Below are 16,585 nucleotides of genomic sequence, written 5' to 3'. Positions count from 1 at the left end.
GTTCAAACCACCAGACAATTGCACTCATGTCCCGTACTAGTAAGATTATGCTCAAAATTCTTCAAGCTAGGGTTTAGCATTATATGAACTGAGAACTTTCAGATGCTCAAGCTGGGTCTAGAAAAGGCAGAGGAACCAGAGATCAAATTGCCAACATTCGCTGGATCGTAGAGAAAGCAAGAGATTTCCAGAAAAACATCTATCTCAGTTTCATTTACTATGCTAAAGCCTTTGACTGTGTGGATCATAACAAACTGGAAAACTCTTAAAAAGATGGGAATACTAGACCATCTTATCTGTCTCCTAAGAAACTTGTATGCGGGTCAAGAAGCAACAGTTAGAAGCTTGTATGAAACAACTAACTGGTTCAGGATTGAGAAAGGAGTACAACGAGGCTGTTTATTTTCACCCTGTTATATAACTTATACACAGAGCATGTCATGTGAAATGCTGGGCTAGATGAGTTACAAGCTGCAAACAAGATTGCTGGGAGAAATATCAGCAACTTCAGATATGCAGATGATACCACTCTAATGGCCCCAGCGAAGAGGAACTATAGAGCCTTTTGGTGATATTGAAGGAGGAGAGTGAAAAAGCTGGCTTAAAACTAAGTATTAAAATACTGAGATCATGGCATATGGTCCCATCACTTCATGGCAGATAGATGGAGAAAAGGTGAAAGCAGTAACAGATTTCTTCTCGTTGGGCTCGAAAATCACTGCAGATGGTGACTGCAACCATGAAATTAAAAGACGATTGCTTCTTGGCCAGAAAGCTGTGACAAACCTAGATGGTGTGTTAAAAAAAGTTAAAGACATCAGTTTGCCAACAAAGGTCCATATAGTCAAGGCTATGGTCTTTCCAGTAGTCATGTATAGATGTGAGAGTTGAATCATAAAGAAGAATTGATGCCATCAGACTGTGGTGTTGGAGAAGAGTCTTGAGAGTCCCTTGGATAGTAAGGAGATCAAATAAGTCAATCTTAAAGGAAATCAAACCTAAATACTCATTGGAAGGATTGATACTTATGCTGAAGCTCCAGTACTTTGGCGACCTCATGTGAAGAGCCAACTCATTGGAAAAGCCCCTGATGCTAGAAAAGATTGAAGGCAGAAGGAGAAGAGAGTGACAAAGGATGAGATGGTTGGATGGCATTGCCAGTTCAATGGACATGAACTTGGGCAAACTCCGGGAAATGGTGAGAGACAGGGAAGCCTGGCTTGCTGTAGTCCACAGGGTCACAGAGAGTCAGACACGACTTAGAGACTGAACAACAACAGCAAAATAGTCTTAATTGTCCATGAATTAGTAAATTGCTTCCTCTTAAAAGATATGTGAAGTTGATTCTTCCACTTCTTTACAGTTACAAGGTGATTTTCTTGACATTGATCTGCATCTTCTTTTGTGAGAGATTTATTCAATGACAGAATATGACCTGAGGTTGTCTTATGACCCCCTAAAGAAGCTAACAGTATTGCTCTGCACATGCTAATTTGCACATGTTGTTTTCTCTAAAGGGTTCCTGGAGCTTTATCCATACTTGTTTCATGGTGGAATGGACTTTGAAATTTCTTTTAAGTTCAGAACTGACCAACTGAATGGATTGCTGCTTTTCATTTATAACAAAGATGGACCTGATTTTCTTGCTGTATGTGAATTGATTTATTTAAATTTATTTTAAAATGTTAGATGCAGATTAAAAATCAACAAACCGTGTGTTAACATTATATGTGTTTTCAATTTCTTTTCAAATTCATTTTTGTCTTTATTTTTTTCCCCCACGTCATTTTCACTTTTGGAGTCCTATGAAACATTTGTATTTTAGGGTCCTGAGTTTTTAAATGACCATTATACTTTTAAGATTACAATTTTAACAGAACATCCTAAATATAAGGAATTAAGAAAATTTAATTTAGTCCCCTTATATATGAAAAATGTTTATTACCTTTTTATAATGTCAAAATATATGTATTTATTTAATATTATACACACATATACATAAAATAAAATACAATAGTATAAGAAACACTCATGAACTTACCACCAAAGACCTAAAATATTATCACATTTTTGCACCCACCTCTAGAGTTTCTCTTGACCCATTTCCCTAACTCCCTCTAGAGGTAATATGTAATCATAATTTTGTGTTTATTATCCATTTGCATTTTTATAGTTTGGACACTGTGAGTGAATGCATAAAAATCCTTGTTTTTGAAATTTTGTAAAAGTGGTATTATACTCTATCCTTAGGCAATTGTTTTAGCCCTTGACTTTGTTTCTGAGTTATTCAAGTTATTCATTTTTCTTGTCTGAGTAATATATCTCTTCTACTTTCAGTGAGGTAGTGGTTATTCCATGTTTTTGCTATCATGAATAAGGCTACTATGAACATTTTTATAGGATGTGCTTCATACACCAGAAGGGTGAACTTTTAGTTGAAGATATTGGTAAAAAGAATATGGGCTTTTGGTGTCAGACAAATGACAGAAAGATAGTTATTTTTCTCTATTATACAAAATCCTCCAAAATTTTTCTTTTACATACCTGGCAGAACTAAAACTTTCTCTTTTCCCCAGAATTATTTTACCTAATTTAGTACCTTTTTCTAAGTCTAATCTGCTCATACATGTTCCTGTGCCATTGAATGCATTAATTATCCTGCCTAAGATTCTCCATGACTCTTACTTCCAAAAACCTTACTTCAAACTTTTCCCAGTTCCTAGGGAACAAAAGGTATATCTTGTCTCTGATGTCATTGAACCCCATTCCAATCTTATTTATAACATTGCCACATGTTTGCCTAAGGGCTTCCCAGGTGGCACAGTGGTTAAGAAACTGCCTAACAATGCAGGAGATAAAAGAGATGCAGGTTTGATCTCTGGTTGGGAATATCCTCTGAAGTAGGAAATGGTAACCTGCTCCAGTATTCTTGCCTGGACGATTCCATGAACAGAGGATCCTGGCAGGCTACAGTTTATAGAGTTGCAAAGAGTTGTATACAACTGAATGATTGAGGACACACACAGCCTGCTTGCCTCTGCTATTAAGACAGTGTAATTCTTGGGAACACTTTCTCATATAATAGCAGAACATATTACTGCATATAATTACAGAACACAATAGGGAAAATCAATATTTATTGAATGGTGGGATAAAAAAATGAATGACTACCTGATGTACTTCACAAAGATGATTTTTACATAGGAAAGAAATAATTTTTTAAAATGCATTACTTAATGGACATCCCTGGTGGCTAAGATGGTAAAGAATCTGTCTACAATGCAGGAGATGTGGGTTCAATCCCTTGTTGAGAATATCCTCTGGAGTAGGAAATGGCAACCTGCTCCAGTATTCTTGCCTGAAAGATTCCATGTATAGAGCAACCTGATCCATGGGATCTCAAAGAGACTAACAGATTACGTTAATTTGTTTCATTATCATGTTCTCAAATGTTCAAGTATCCTCTGATTACCAGTTTGACTTCCAACAAAATAAGAACATAATTCAGTTCAGTCACTCAGTCCTGTCCGACTCTTTGTGACCCCATGAATCGCAGCACGCCAGGCCTCCCTGTCCATCAGCAACTCCCGGAGTTCACTCAGACTCACATCCATCGAGTCAGTGATGCCATCCAGCCATCTCATCCTCTGTTGTCCCCTTCTCCTCCTGCCCCCAATCCCTCCCAGCATCAGAGTCCTTTCCAGTGAGTCAACTCTTTGCATGAGGTGGCCAAAGTATTGGAGTTTCAGCTTCAGCATCAGTCCTTCCAATGAACACCCAGGGCTGATCTCCTTCAGAATGGACTGGTTGGATCTCTTTGCAGTCCAAGGGACTCTCAAGAGTCTTTTCCAACACCACAGTCCAAAAGCATCAATTCTTTGGCACTCAGCCTTCCTCACAGTCCAACTCTCACATCCATACGTGAGCACTGGAAAAACCATAGCCTTGACTAGACACACCGTTGTTGGCAAAGTAATGTCTCTGCTTTTGAATATGCTATCTATGTTGGTCATAACTTTCCTTACAAAGAGTAAGCATCTTTCAATTTCATGGCTGCAATCACCATCTGCAGTGATAGTTGGAGCCCCCCCCGCAAAAAGAAGACCATAGTAGGTAAAATAATTATTGAGTAACACTTTGAAGAAAAACATACGGAGGCATTTCCTTTACCATGAAATGTGGGTGAAATATGTTCATATTAGAAAATGGCACCTTAATCTAAAGGTACAGACATAGAAGCAATTATGTTAGTTAGAGATTTAGAATAGAAACCCTGAAATACCAAATCAAAATACATCTTACAAATTTGAAATTGAGTTCACTAACCAGTTAAAATAAGCTTAATCAGGCTTGACATTTCATTTTCTTATTGTCTTGTCATATTTTCCTCCTAAATTAAATTGATATATGAAGTAGTATTTTCTCATTTTCTAAAGATTCAAATAAAAATAGAGTCAGAGTTTAAACCGCTCTGTTCTCTTCAGTCATTCAGTCACTTATGCTAGTGTTTAATCTTTTACCTGTGTTGCCTCAAAAAGAAAAAAAAGGTTTTGCCTATATAATATTGCATTACATCATATCATCATTACTGGGTATAAATGTGTCTGACTCATTACAACATCCTTCATGTCAATTATAAGCTTGCAAAGTGCTTAGTTATATGTTGCTCCAGTTCTGCTTAGAATAAAGTGGGACATTTTTATAGAGTACTTTCAGGGAAATTTCTTGCTTTTCTTCAAGAAGCTGACCTTCTGTTCTCTCCCAAACTGCTATTCTGCAGTCTTTTTATACACCTATTTTCTTTTTAATATGAAATACAGATGGAGCTGAAGAGTGGAATATTGAGCTTCCGGCTAAATACTAGTCTTACTTTTACACAAGTGGATCTTTGGCCGGGGCTGTCCTACTGTGATGGAAAGTGGAATAAAGTGATCATTAAAAAAAATGATTCCATCATATCAGCAAGCATGAATGAACTGATGGAGCACGTGTCAGAGTCCAGAGCCCAGGCGCTGATGGTGAATTCCCCCGTCTATGTGGGAGGAATCCCACAGGAGCTGCATGACCCCTATAAACACCTGAAGCTGGAACAAGGTAAACTTCATCGGAAGTACGGCCCTAGTGCTACCAGGTCTTGGTGGTTCTGTGTTTCAAGACACAGCAGTAGAACTGATCTGAAAGCAACATCTATTCATCTATTTTCTGGAAGAATTTTGTGCTCTAAAAAAAAAAAATCACAACATACTTCTTCAAATAGTTTTGTATGTTGCCCTTAAGAGTATGTTGTTACATCTATTTATATGTTAAATCATACCTATTTATGCTATGCTATGCTAAGTCACTTCAGTCGTGTCCGACTCTGTGCAACCCCATAGATGGCAGCCCACCAGGCTCCCCCGTCCCTGGGATTCTCCAGGCAAGAACACTGGAGTGGGTTGCCATTTCCTTCTCCAATGCATGAAAGTGAAAAGTGAAAGTGAAGTCGCTCAGTCGTGTCCGACTCTTAGCGACCGCATGGACTGCAGCCTAACAGGCTCCATAAATAATGAATCAATATATTTATTCAAACATATTTATCAGATATAATTTTAATATATATACATGTATATTTGTGTGTACATGTATATGTGTATGTGTATATATACATACACACACACACACACACACACACACATATATATAGTATGTTTGGGATTCCCTGGTGGCTCAGATGGTAAAGCGTTTGCCTGCAATTCGGGAGACCCAGGTTCGATCCCTAGGTTGGGAAGACCCCCTGGAGAAGGAAATGGCAACCCACTGCAGTACTCTTGCCTAGAAAATTCCATGGATGGAGGATCCTGGTGGGCTGTAGTCCATGGGGTCGCAAAGAGTCGGACACAACTGAGTAATTTCACTCACTCACTCAGTATGTTTCCTTGTATATTTTTCTTGGATATGCATGTGGTTCTGGTTCTTTTAAATGCTCATCATTATCTGTATTTACAGATTAAAAAATAGGTTAGTGTGCACAGCCAGGAAAAAAGGCCTTAAAAACCCTGGGTTTTTTTTCTGACATCAGTGCTATTTGTTTCCATGCATTTCCATGGAGCTCTCATGCAGCAAAGCGCATGAAAATGTGAGGTTGCTTTAATTTCTGACATAACCTGTGAAAAATATGTATGTCATTTAATATTCATAACCATCAGTGAAAGGAAAAAGTACAAGTGTATGATGTATAGCTAGAGGAAACCTTTAACTCATATAAGGAGTTTGAACATAATTGGAGAAATTCTTGATTAAAAAAGACTAATTGTATGTGAGTTCATATTGTGTGACAGATGTGGTTCTGAGAGCCTCATGTTAGAATAATTGGGTCAGTTCTTCATAGCAAGCCCATGAGACAGGTATTATTACTTGTATCCCCATTTTAAAGATTAGGAAACTAGAGGGCAGGGAGGAAAGTAATTTGCTGAAGGTCGGTGGCTGCTAAGCAGATGGCAAGCCTACCCATCTTGGGCTGCCTGGTGTTAAAGCCCACTTTCCTTATTATAGTCAAGTGTTCTTTTTCATGGGCACCGGTTGAAGTCCCTTTCTCTATGAAGTGGGAAAAGCACGGAAACTTCCAGCTTGTGTGCTTGTATGCTTCTGTGTAGAAAATGTTCTCAACATATTTCAAAACCTGTGCACCCTGAATGGTTAAAATTTCCATGAAGCAGTCTTTGCCTATTTGGTAAGTACATAAAGATTTAAATGTCTTTGAATAGAAAATATATGGCAAGCTCTAAGGAGACTTTTAGAAGGGTACTAGTAGGGAGTTAATGAATATCTGGGGTATAAGACAGTAATGACATTTTCAAGGCACTTAAGATGTAACAGCAGCTAAAAATATTACATTCATATAAGGGCTTCTTTGGGTTTTCAGGTTTCTGAGGTTAGAAAGAGCTTGAAAACTCTTTATGAGAACAAAATTACTCGATTCTATTTACGTCTAGGAAAAATCCTCTGTATACTGAGCATTTTACTGTCAAAGTACACCAAAACCCATTATTATGAATGTCCTAGAAAGCTGGCTAAAATTGGAATTATTAAGATGATAATGATGAAACTGTAAAGCATCAACATAGACCCAAGGGGACTAACTCTATGACTAAGACTGTGATACTGGAAGATATTTTATTTATGGATAATACTAAATTTTTATCATTGCAGTATCATCCATATCAGTGGTTCTCAAACCACTGATAAAATATTGAAGTATAGTAGCTAAAACTTTGTAAGAACTCAATAAAATTAGCTATTATTATTATTCAAGATCCACTGGAATTGCCCAGAAAAGGTTTTTTTAAAATGCAGTTTAAGTGATATTTAAATGGCTTTGTCTCCTAAGATTCTGACTCAGATGCTTTGAATAGTACTGATTTATTTAAGTAGCAGCATGTTTTACACAGTGATCAGGAGAACATTCACAATATAAAGGTGCTGCATTTCTGTAGTAAATTGCAACTGAAACTAATCCTATTCACTTACTGTATTTTTTTTCAGTCCACTATCATAAAAATGGTTCTATGTTTCTTCACTGGGCTTTCCTGCTGGTTCGGTGGTAAAGAATCCACCTGCAATGTGGGAGACCCAAGTTTGATCCCTGAATCGGGAAGATCCCCTGGAGAGGGGAATGGCAACCCACTCCAATATTCTTGCCTGATAAGTGCCATGGACAAAATAGCCTGGTGGGCTACAGTCCATGGGGTCGCAAAGAGTCAGACAGGACTTAGCAACTAAATGATAACAGCAACATGCTTCTCCATTAACACCTTTTCCAAAGGCTCTATTTTTGTGGTCCTACTAGAGCTATTTTTTTTTTTTAATCCATTATTGTCACAATCTTCCTTAAAATCAAAGGCCGATTAATTTTCCTCTATGTTCTGGAGACACTGGGCAACATAATGTGCTGAAGATATACCACCTTAGACCATGGGCACTTGGGTTGGGAGTGAGTGGGCCATGGCATGTGGACTCTCAGGTTATGGTCTGTCCACAGCTCTGAGCAGAGAGGTTAAGAGCGGGGCTGACAGCCCACCATCGTGTAGGCCCAAGCGCCCCAGGGTTGGACTCCTCCCCCAGAGGGCTACTGTGTCTCTCAGGTTTGTCCACCCAGAGTTCCAGACCACCTTCCAGTTATTCAGAGACCTGGGAGGGGGATAGGTGTGGGGAGTCACTTTCAGTTTTCATAAAGGCAGGGAAAAAAAGACGAGGAGACATCACTAGTCTTCCCATAGACAGCCCATCTCCCCTCTTGTTATCCTCGCATCCCATTCATATTTCAGAGATCCCTAGGGATTATTTCCAGCGGGAGGGTTTCTGATAGTGCAGAGTTGGAAGAATGGTGCAAACTTTGACAAAACCCTCTGACTGCCCTAAGGATAGCACAGCAAGGACCCTGCACTATAGCCTAGGTAGCTGTAACCCCAAGGCTTGAGGGCATAGTCCCACTTTCTAAGCAGAATTACTACATAGAAGCATCACTCTGTAACTCTCTGCACCTTTTTATCTCCAGAGTGAAGGAAGTCTATGACTGTAGCCTTTTCCAAATTTAAAATTGTATCTTGTGTATTAATGTTTAAGATATTTCTTTAAGTTTTTTTTTTTACATTTTTAATTGTAGTTAAATATACCTAACATTCTTGCCTGGAAAATCCCAGGGACGGAGGAGCCTGGTGGGCTGCAGTCCATGGGGTCGCGAAGAGTCGGACACGACTGAGCAACTTCACTTTCACTTTTCACTTTCATGCATTGGAGAAGAAAATGGCAACCCACTCCAGTGTTCTTGCCTGGAGAATCCCAGGGACAGCGGAGCCTGGTGGGCTGCCGTCTGTGGGGTTGCACAGAGTCGGACACGACTGAAGCGACTTAGCAGCATACCTAACATTATTTTGCTGACAAAAGTCTGTATAGTTAAAGCTTTGGGTTTTCCAGTAGTCATATATGGATATGAGACCATAAAGAAGGCTGAACGCCGAAGAATTGATGCTTTTGAACTGTGGTGTTGGAGAAGACTCTTGAGAGTCTCTTGGACTGCAAGGAGGTCAAACCAGTCAATCCTAAAGAAAATCAATCCTGAGTATTCATTGAAGGGACTGATGCTAAATCTGAAATTCCAATACTTTGGCCACCTGATGTGAAGAACTGACTCATTAGAGAAGACCCTTATGCTGGGAAAGATTGAAGGCAGGAGGAGAAAAGGACAGAGGATGAGATGGTTGGATGGCATCACCAGCTCAATAGACATTAGTTTGAGCAAGCTCCAGAGGATGGTGATAGACAGAGAAGCCTGGCATCCTGCAGTCCATGGGGTTGCAAAGAGTTGGACACAGCTGAGTGACTGAACAAGAACAAATACCTAACATACAATTGGGGCTTGCCAGGTGACTCAAAGAATCCACTACTAATATAGGAGATGTGGGTTTGATCCCTGGGTTGGGAAGATCTCCTGCAGAAGGAAATGGCAACCCAGTATTCTTTCCTGGAAAATTCCACGGGCAGAGGAGCCTGGTGGGCTACAGTCCATTGGGTCATAAAGAATCGGACACGACTTAGCAACTAAACAACAGTAACACCTAACATACCATTTACCATCTTAATCACTTTTAAGTGTCCAGTTCAGGCATTTAGTACATTCATGTTTTTGAGCAACCATCAACACCATCCATCTCTAGCAGTCTTTTCATTCTGTGAAACTGAAATTCTGTACCCCTTGAACAATAAAGGGACATTCCTTATAAGGGTGCATTTATGTTTGCCGAGGCTGTCTGTGAATTGTTCATCCTTTTATTGGCAGGGAAACTGGAGGACCAGAGAAGTTAGGTGACCCAGTTCTGTGCCATCAGAAAATTACTACTTGTAAAGAAATTGGAATTCTTAGCTTCTGAATTTTCAAGGAGATGCTTTTATATTGAGCTTCATTGCTTTCAACTCAATTTACCCAACTTACTGAGTATCTACTGCGCATTGAAGATAGACTAGCAGTATTGATCAGTCAGGCCTAAAGGAATGTGAATAATAGCAAAGGCATTTAAAAGGAAATAGGCTGCAACTTAATGTGTTAGAAGACAGAATAACACACCATATAAATGCTGAAGAGAACAATATGGTCATTGTTAGAATTAACTTACTTTACTGTTCAGCATTGCATTGTATTTTATTTCCATTTCTTGCTGGTGGGCTGTAATCTTGAAAAGAACTAATTATCTGTTTGGGGCCATTCAGACTTGACAGTGTTTTGTTCACGAAAGGAGACTATGTGTTCCAGCAATCTCAAACTCAGTCTGTTTGTCCCTTCTTTGATAATTGTGTGCAGTTTTGTGAGCGGAGTGCTGTCAAACCTTGAAGAATTGATCTCTGTTTATACAAAATAGCAAGTCGTTCAAAGCTACAGCTGCTCCCCAGGTGATGTGATGCCCCATGGTTCTGTAAGAAGAGAGCAGTCAGCGCACACTTCAAACCCATTTCCTCCACCTTCTCTATTAAACTTCCCAGAACTGAAGGCAGCATGGCTCTTCTAAAGTCAACTGAGTAAAGTACACTTTCCGGGATGCTTCTTGTGTTGCTATTGCCAAAGTTCAATTTGGTTCCTGTCCTGAGACTGTGAACCTGAAACTGGTAATCATTTTGCACCGTCAAGATTATGGAACTCAGTGAAAATGGTGGAGCACAGTGACAGCTCCCGAGTGTCCTGATTTAATGGGTCTTCATTCTATGACTATGAAATGGTTGTTATGGAATTCACTGCAATAACTCATGATTTTAGTGTGTTTTGAAACTACATTTTTCTCCTCGTTGTTGTTCAATCAGTAAGTCATATCTAACTCTTTGCGACCCCTATGGGTTGCAGACCATCAGGCTTCCTTGTCCTTCACTATCTCCAGGAGTTGGCTGAAATTCATGTCCATTGAGTTGGTGATCTTATCTAACCATCTCCTACTGTTCTGCATTAGAACCTCATGCTCGCATGCTCAATTGTGTCCAACTCTTTGTGACCCTGTGGACTGTAGCCCGCCAGGCTCCTCTGTCCATGCGATTTCCCAGGCAACAGTACTGGAGTGGGTTGCCATTTTCTCCTCCAGGGGATCTTTCCAACCCTTGGACCAAAGCTACATCTACCCATGTTTCCTGCATTGCAGGTGGATTCTTTACCACTGAACAACGGGGCACCTGAGAGTGTATTTTTTTCCTCAGTGAGCTTCTTGAATAATCATGCTCATTTACATATTAGTTTTTGGCACTTAGATATGGACTTATGCATACAGGTAACTTCATTTTCTAGGATTGAGGAACATGTGAAAACGCTCTCACCGTAGTGTGTAATTGCCTACACATTATATAGCACCACTGGACTCCACATTATTTGGTAAGAATAAAAAGAATGCAAAAAAACTGCTCCTAAAAAGATATAATACGTACTTTTCAGCTGAATCTAATTCAGTTGAATTACAATGATCAGCATATATATATATATTTCAAAATAACATAAATATGAATATTTCCTGCAACAGCTTAGCCTGGTAAAAAGCAGGCATAAAGGAGCAGAAAGGATCTCCCAAAGAAGACTTGAAAGTTTGAAAATTGTGTCTAAACCACCTCCCCAACTTCATCAAAATGTACTACTACAGGGGACAAAAATGATGGCTAATTAAGGACTCAAGCCCTCTGTGTGATACTCATTCCTTACTGTTCACTAGGTTTCGGTGGTTGCATGAAGGATGTGAAGTTTGCACGGGGTGCTGTCATTAACTTGGCATCCGTGTCCAGTGGTGCTGTCAGAGTCAATCTGGATGGATGCTTGTCAACTGACAGTGCTGCTAAGTGCAGGGGAGATGACTCCATCCTGGTGTACCGGGGAGAAGAGCGGACTGCTTATGAGAGCCATCTCCAGCCATTCACAGGTAATGCAGAGATGCTCTAAATTCAGTGTTCCATGGCTCTTCCTCATCGCCTCTTCCCTCCCTGCCAGCCCACCACCAGTCTCCATGAGTCCTGTGTTAACTTTCCTCCTTCTTATTTCCATTTAAGAATACCTGTATCGAGTAACAGCCTCACATGAAGGAGGTTCGGTACATAGCGATTGGAGCCGGGGCCGCACAACAGGAGCAGGTAAAGAGTGTTTATCTTAAAATGTGTATCGCACACAAATGCAGACATTGTACATGTAAAGAAAAACAAAGCCTCTCACGTGTGCAGCAGGTAGCATGTCTGTAATCTTGTGACAGAGAACGCCTTGGTTTGCAGAGTCATCTGTTGTTGGTGAAAATGCTTAGTGGATTAGGACTTTTTGATTCTTCAAATATTTCATAAAGATTTGTTCAGGCTGAGTCTTTCCTCTTCAGATGCAGAAGAAAGTAAGTTCAAGTTGTCTTGATAAAGGCCCATATCGACTGTAATTCATCGAAGAACTAGAAATCTTTACAAGTTGCTTAGTCCCCAAAAAGCTAAAGTCAGGGTTACCTTTAGGTGAGGATAGGCAGCTTCTGGCCTCTTTGGTGGAGAGCTTGTTTGAAACCCACACTGTGGTTGGAAGCAAATGTGTCTTTTATTGGGCTTCCACAGTGGCTCAGTTGGAAAAGAATCTGCCTGCAATACAGGAGACACAGGAGGTGCGGGTTTGATCCCTGTATCAGGAAGATCCATTGGAAGAGGAAAATGGCAACTCATTTCAGTATTGTTGTCTGGAAAATTCCATGGACAGAGGGGCCTGGTGGGCTACAGTCCATGGGGTCTCCAAAACAGTTGGATATGACTAAGCTTGCATGCATGTGTCTTTTATCATATAATGGCAGATGTTTGCCATGATGCTTACTGTTAGGGTCTTAGAATGCCTCTTCCAAGATAGAAATTGCTGAGTGGTCTGATTTCTTTGAGTTGAATGGAGAAACAACTAGGAAACAGACTGTATTAGATCTAATCTCAGATAACTGATATTTTAGCACTTTGTACTTTTGACAGTGACCACAACATCTTTTCACATAATACCATCACAAAGAGGCATTCATTACAAGAAGTTTTGTGAATCAGTAGCCTTCTACCATTTTAGAGAAAATATTTGTCAGAAAGACAAATACATTTCTGTATGATTGACACTCTTGAAGTTGTCCTTAGCAAGTCATGATTTGTTTAAAGATGTGTTTGTTTGTTTTACCGAGTACCCTCTCATATTTATTATCAGTAACAGGTTACTAGTGCAGATGGCCTTTGAGGAATCTTTTTAATCTAAAAGATAAGTAAATACTGAGATGGGATACTGATAAGAATTTTTGAAGTTTGCTTCCTATAGAGTTTCCAGAAGAGGACAACTTGACGCTTTTCCAGGATGAGTTAAATCATCATCTATTTATAGGCAAGACAGTGAACTGAATGATCCCTTAAATCCTTTTCAATTTTAGATCTTGGAAAAAGCTCTAATGTAAAATGTTCATTTGTGACTGGCGTGTTTTCTGCCCCTATTTCACATTTCTCTTCTTTATTAATAAATATAAAGCCTGCTTTTAGTCTAATTCAGCAACCTAAATAGGTGTCCATAAAGTACACGGCTTACATAGCTTCATAACCCCCATTTTGAGTACCACCAAGAAAGTATGCAAATAGAGCTCTGAATTTATAGCAGTGATCTGACCACAAAGTCTTATGCCATAAATTCATATTTACAATCTGACCACAACACCGAGCAGCTACATGCTCCCAAGGGCTGGAGAATAATTGCACTATTTAATTATTTTTGAGTCAGTTTTGCTCTGTCCCTTATGAGAACACCATCTGTTAGACAGGACAGTACTTTGCCCTGTACCACATTTCAGAACTAATAAAATCAGCAGCACTCCCATTGTCCCCTCACTTGGAACTTGATTGTGTGGCCTGTGCGTTTCCTGAAGTTGCTTGTGGAGTTTTACCTGCACAGACAGTGGTTCTCCACCTCTGTGCTTCCTCTCATTCCTTACGTTCATGATGCTTCCCTTGAGGTTGTCCTGTTTTATTGGCCTGAAAAGTAAAGTCAGAGGAGGAGGCTGTCTGATGGGGAGAGACCAGGGTGATCCTCCATCGACCGCGCTCAGGAGTCCAGGAGCAGTCAGAGCCCCTCTGTCATCCGTCATCCTGCCATGGAGTTCCTCGGGCTTTTTCTCAGCATCCTCAGTGCAGTCAGCTGTGATGAAGTTGTTACTGACCAGAACCATAGACATACCTAATAAATAGTTAAAGGTTATGGATTTTTAAAAGTAGAGGATTCAGCTTATAAGTGAGGTTTTGCAGTTTCTATAAACTTTTCATTTTGTGTTACTTTGTGATGCTCCGAAGAAAACGTCTCTGAAAATGATTTTGTAGAATCTCAAGGGCATCAACTTCTCCACCTGCCCCTTCCTCTAAGTGCAGTTAGGAATGTATCTGTATATCCCACCTGCTAGAACTTTGCTTCTTTAAAAATTAATTGGAAAAACAATTGAATTTGGCAAATGGGATCAGACCTTCAAGTACAATACGATCACATTTGTGATATTTTTTGGCTAATACATGGACGATATAAAAGTGTCAAACCACTATGTATAATAACAGTCTAATTATCTTGCTTCAAAGGGGGACATCATTATATTGTTTGAACTTGTTATCTGCCTACCATCCACCTCCTTCTTTATGAGTGATGTTTAAAACATGTTGGATACATTAAATGTTTTTGGAAAACCTGGTCTAGACTTGAAAGAACGTGATGTCGATGGAGTTTTGATGGTTTTGAAATATCGCTTAAACTGAATGGCTCAAGATGTGCAGTCATATTAAATCAATGCTGAAAAGTTACAACTCTAATAAATTGTATTTATGCTAATGGTTGAGTCTGATTTACTGCAGCCATTAAAAGTGAAGAATAGGAGCAATAGTCTTTTCAGAACTGCCATTCTGCCTATTTTCTCTTTTATCCTTTCACAGCTCCACAAAGTGTGCCAAGTCCCTCAGGAGTCCGCAGCATAAATGGCTATAGCATCGAGGTGACCTGGGATGAACCTGTTGTGGCTAGAGGTGTAATTGAGAAGTATATCCTGAGAGCCTACAGTGAGGATGCTCTTGGTCCACCCCACACACCCTCTGCCAGCTCTGAGCTTGTCGATACCAACACCTTCACAGGTAAAGCGGGCTCCTCGAGGGAGTAGATCTTATTAATTTTCTTTCTGTTTTGACTTTGAATACTTTTGCCCTAGTATATGAAAAATTCTCAGATTTTTGCCTGGTTACAAACAACAAGAATCATCTAATTATACGGACACCTCTATCCATGAAGGATGAAAAATAATTCTATAAATGTTTATGGGCTTTCATGGATAGTTTCATTATGAGGCTGGTACTTTCTCCATTCCCCAAAAGGTTAGGTCACGAGTGGCTCTCACCCTTAGTGAGATTCCTATACCTAGGATGCTTATATGCCCTTAAAATGTGAAACTTTTCAAGATCTTATGTATGTATAGGGTGCCAGTGACCTATTTTACCATGCAAAAGTTTACTCGTTGGGACTAGCCCAAGTTCACAGTACCGTTATTTATTGTAAAATTGTTTATTAAACCTAATTATGTCAAGGTAGAGGAGATTAGAGCACCAGCAGTTTGACTGGCAAATCAGTGAATCAATTTCTCATGGTGAGGCATGGATGGTGTGCAGACTGGCGGGAGTGAAATACACTCACAAGCATCACACAAGGTCCCATGCTCAAATTTCTGCTTGTGTCATAAGATAGCAGTTTTCAGCGTCATGAAATGTTAAGGCCCATTTAAATGGAAAGCCAGATTTAAGCCTTTGACCAAAAACAAAATAAAATGCATCAAAATAATTTAATGGGAAAAATAATTTTCCTCTGTCAGAGATACTTTCAGAACTTGACAAATTAGATGGATTTTCAAAGTGGACTTAACTGTTTTTCTAACACATCAGTCAACTCTATCAATCTTTACTTCTTTGTTTTAGATTCCTTAGAATCTACAGTCCAAATAGACAACCAATTACAAAAAAAATTGTTTATTTTTCATTTCCTTTGTCCTGTATTTACCCATCTGATAAAAACCCAATCTGATTGGGCCTTTGCCCAGGCTGCACACTGCAGCTAAGTGGGCTGGAAAAAGTCTCAGTTCCCATTTTCTGTTGGACACTCAGTAATGACACCAATCCTACTGTGTTTCTATAATAAGCTCCTTCTCCCATTCTCCTCGTTAAATATTTTATATTTTTCCAAACTATCTAGGTGTTAACCTGCCTTCTTTATCCCACTCAGCTGATAGCGTTATATATGAGATTTTCTTAGACACCAAAAAAAGCAAAAATCTATCATAAAGAATTTCTGTCACTCTCTTCCTATGAAATATATACATTAATTGCATTTTTCTGACCAATTACACTGTTATTATTGGATTAGTGAATTAACGGATGTTAAAACATTTAAAAACATCTTTGGCATATAATATTATTTTCATTTTTTTTCACATTTCTCTCCATTTCCCTTCCTGTTTTTACAGAGCTTCCCTTATGCTATTAAAAATAAAATCTTCAAAAGTCCTATGGACCCCAGGTTTTCCTGCTTTTTCAG

General features: G+C 39.4%; 1 protein-coding gene across 1 annotated transcript in view; it reads left to right on the top strand.

Annotated features, from left to right (window-relative positions):
* Positions 1–4,820: 4,820 nt before the first annotated feature.
* LOC139176524 (usherin-like) overlaps positions 4,821–16,585 on the top strand; it is a 106,171-nt gene continuing 94,406 nt past the window's right edge. The window contains exons 1-4 of the mRNA XM_070768844.1: positions 4,821–5,094; positions 11,715–11,918; positions 12,046–12,126; positions 14,944–15,138. Coding sequence (XP_070624945.1) covers positions 4,821–5,094; positions 11,715–11,918; positions 12,046–12,126; positions 14,944–15,138 — 754 coding nt within the window. The remainder of the gene's footprint in view (positions 5,095–11,714; positions 11,919–12,045; positions 12,127–14,943; positions 15,139–16,585) is intronic.

Source organism: Bos indicus, chromosome 16 (genome assembly GCF_029378745.1).
Source record: "Bos indicus isolate NIAB-ARS_2022 breed Sahiwal x Tharparkar chromosome 16, NIAB-ARS_B.indTharparkar_mat_pri_1.0, whole genome shotgun sequence".
In the NCBI taxonomy this organism is placed as follows: Eukaryota; Metazoa; Chordata; class Mammalia; order Artiodactyla; family Bovidae; genus Bos; species Bos indicus.
This window is presented reverse-complemented; position numbering and strand designations above follow the sequence as displayed.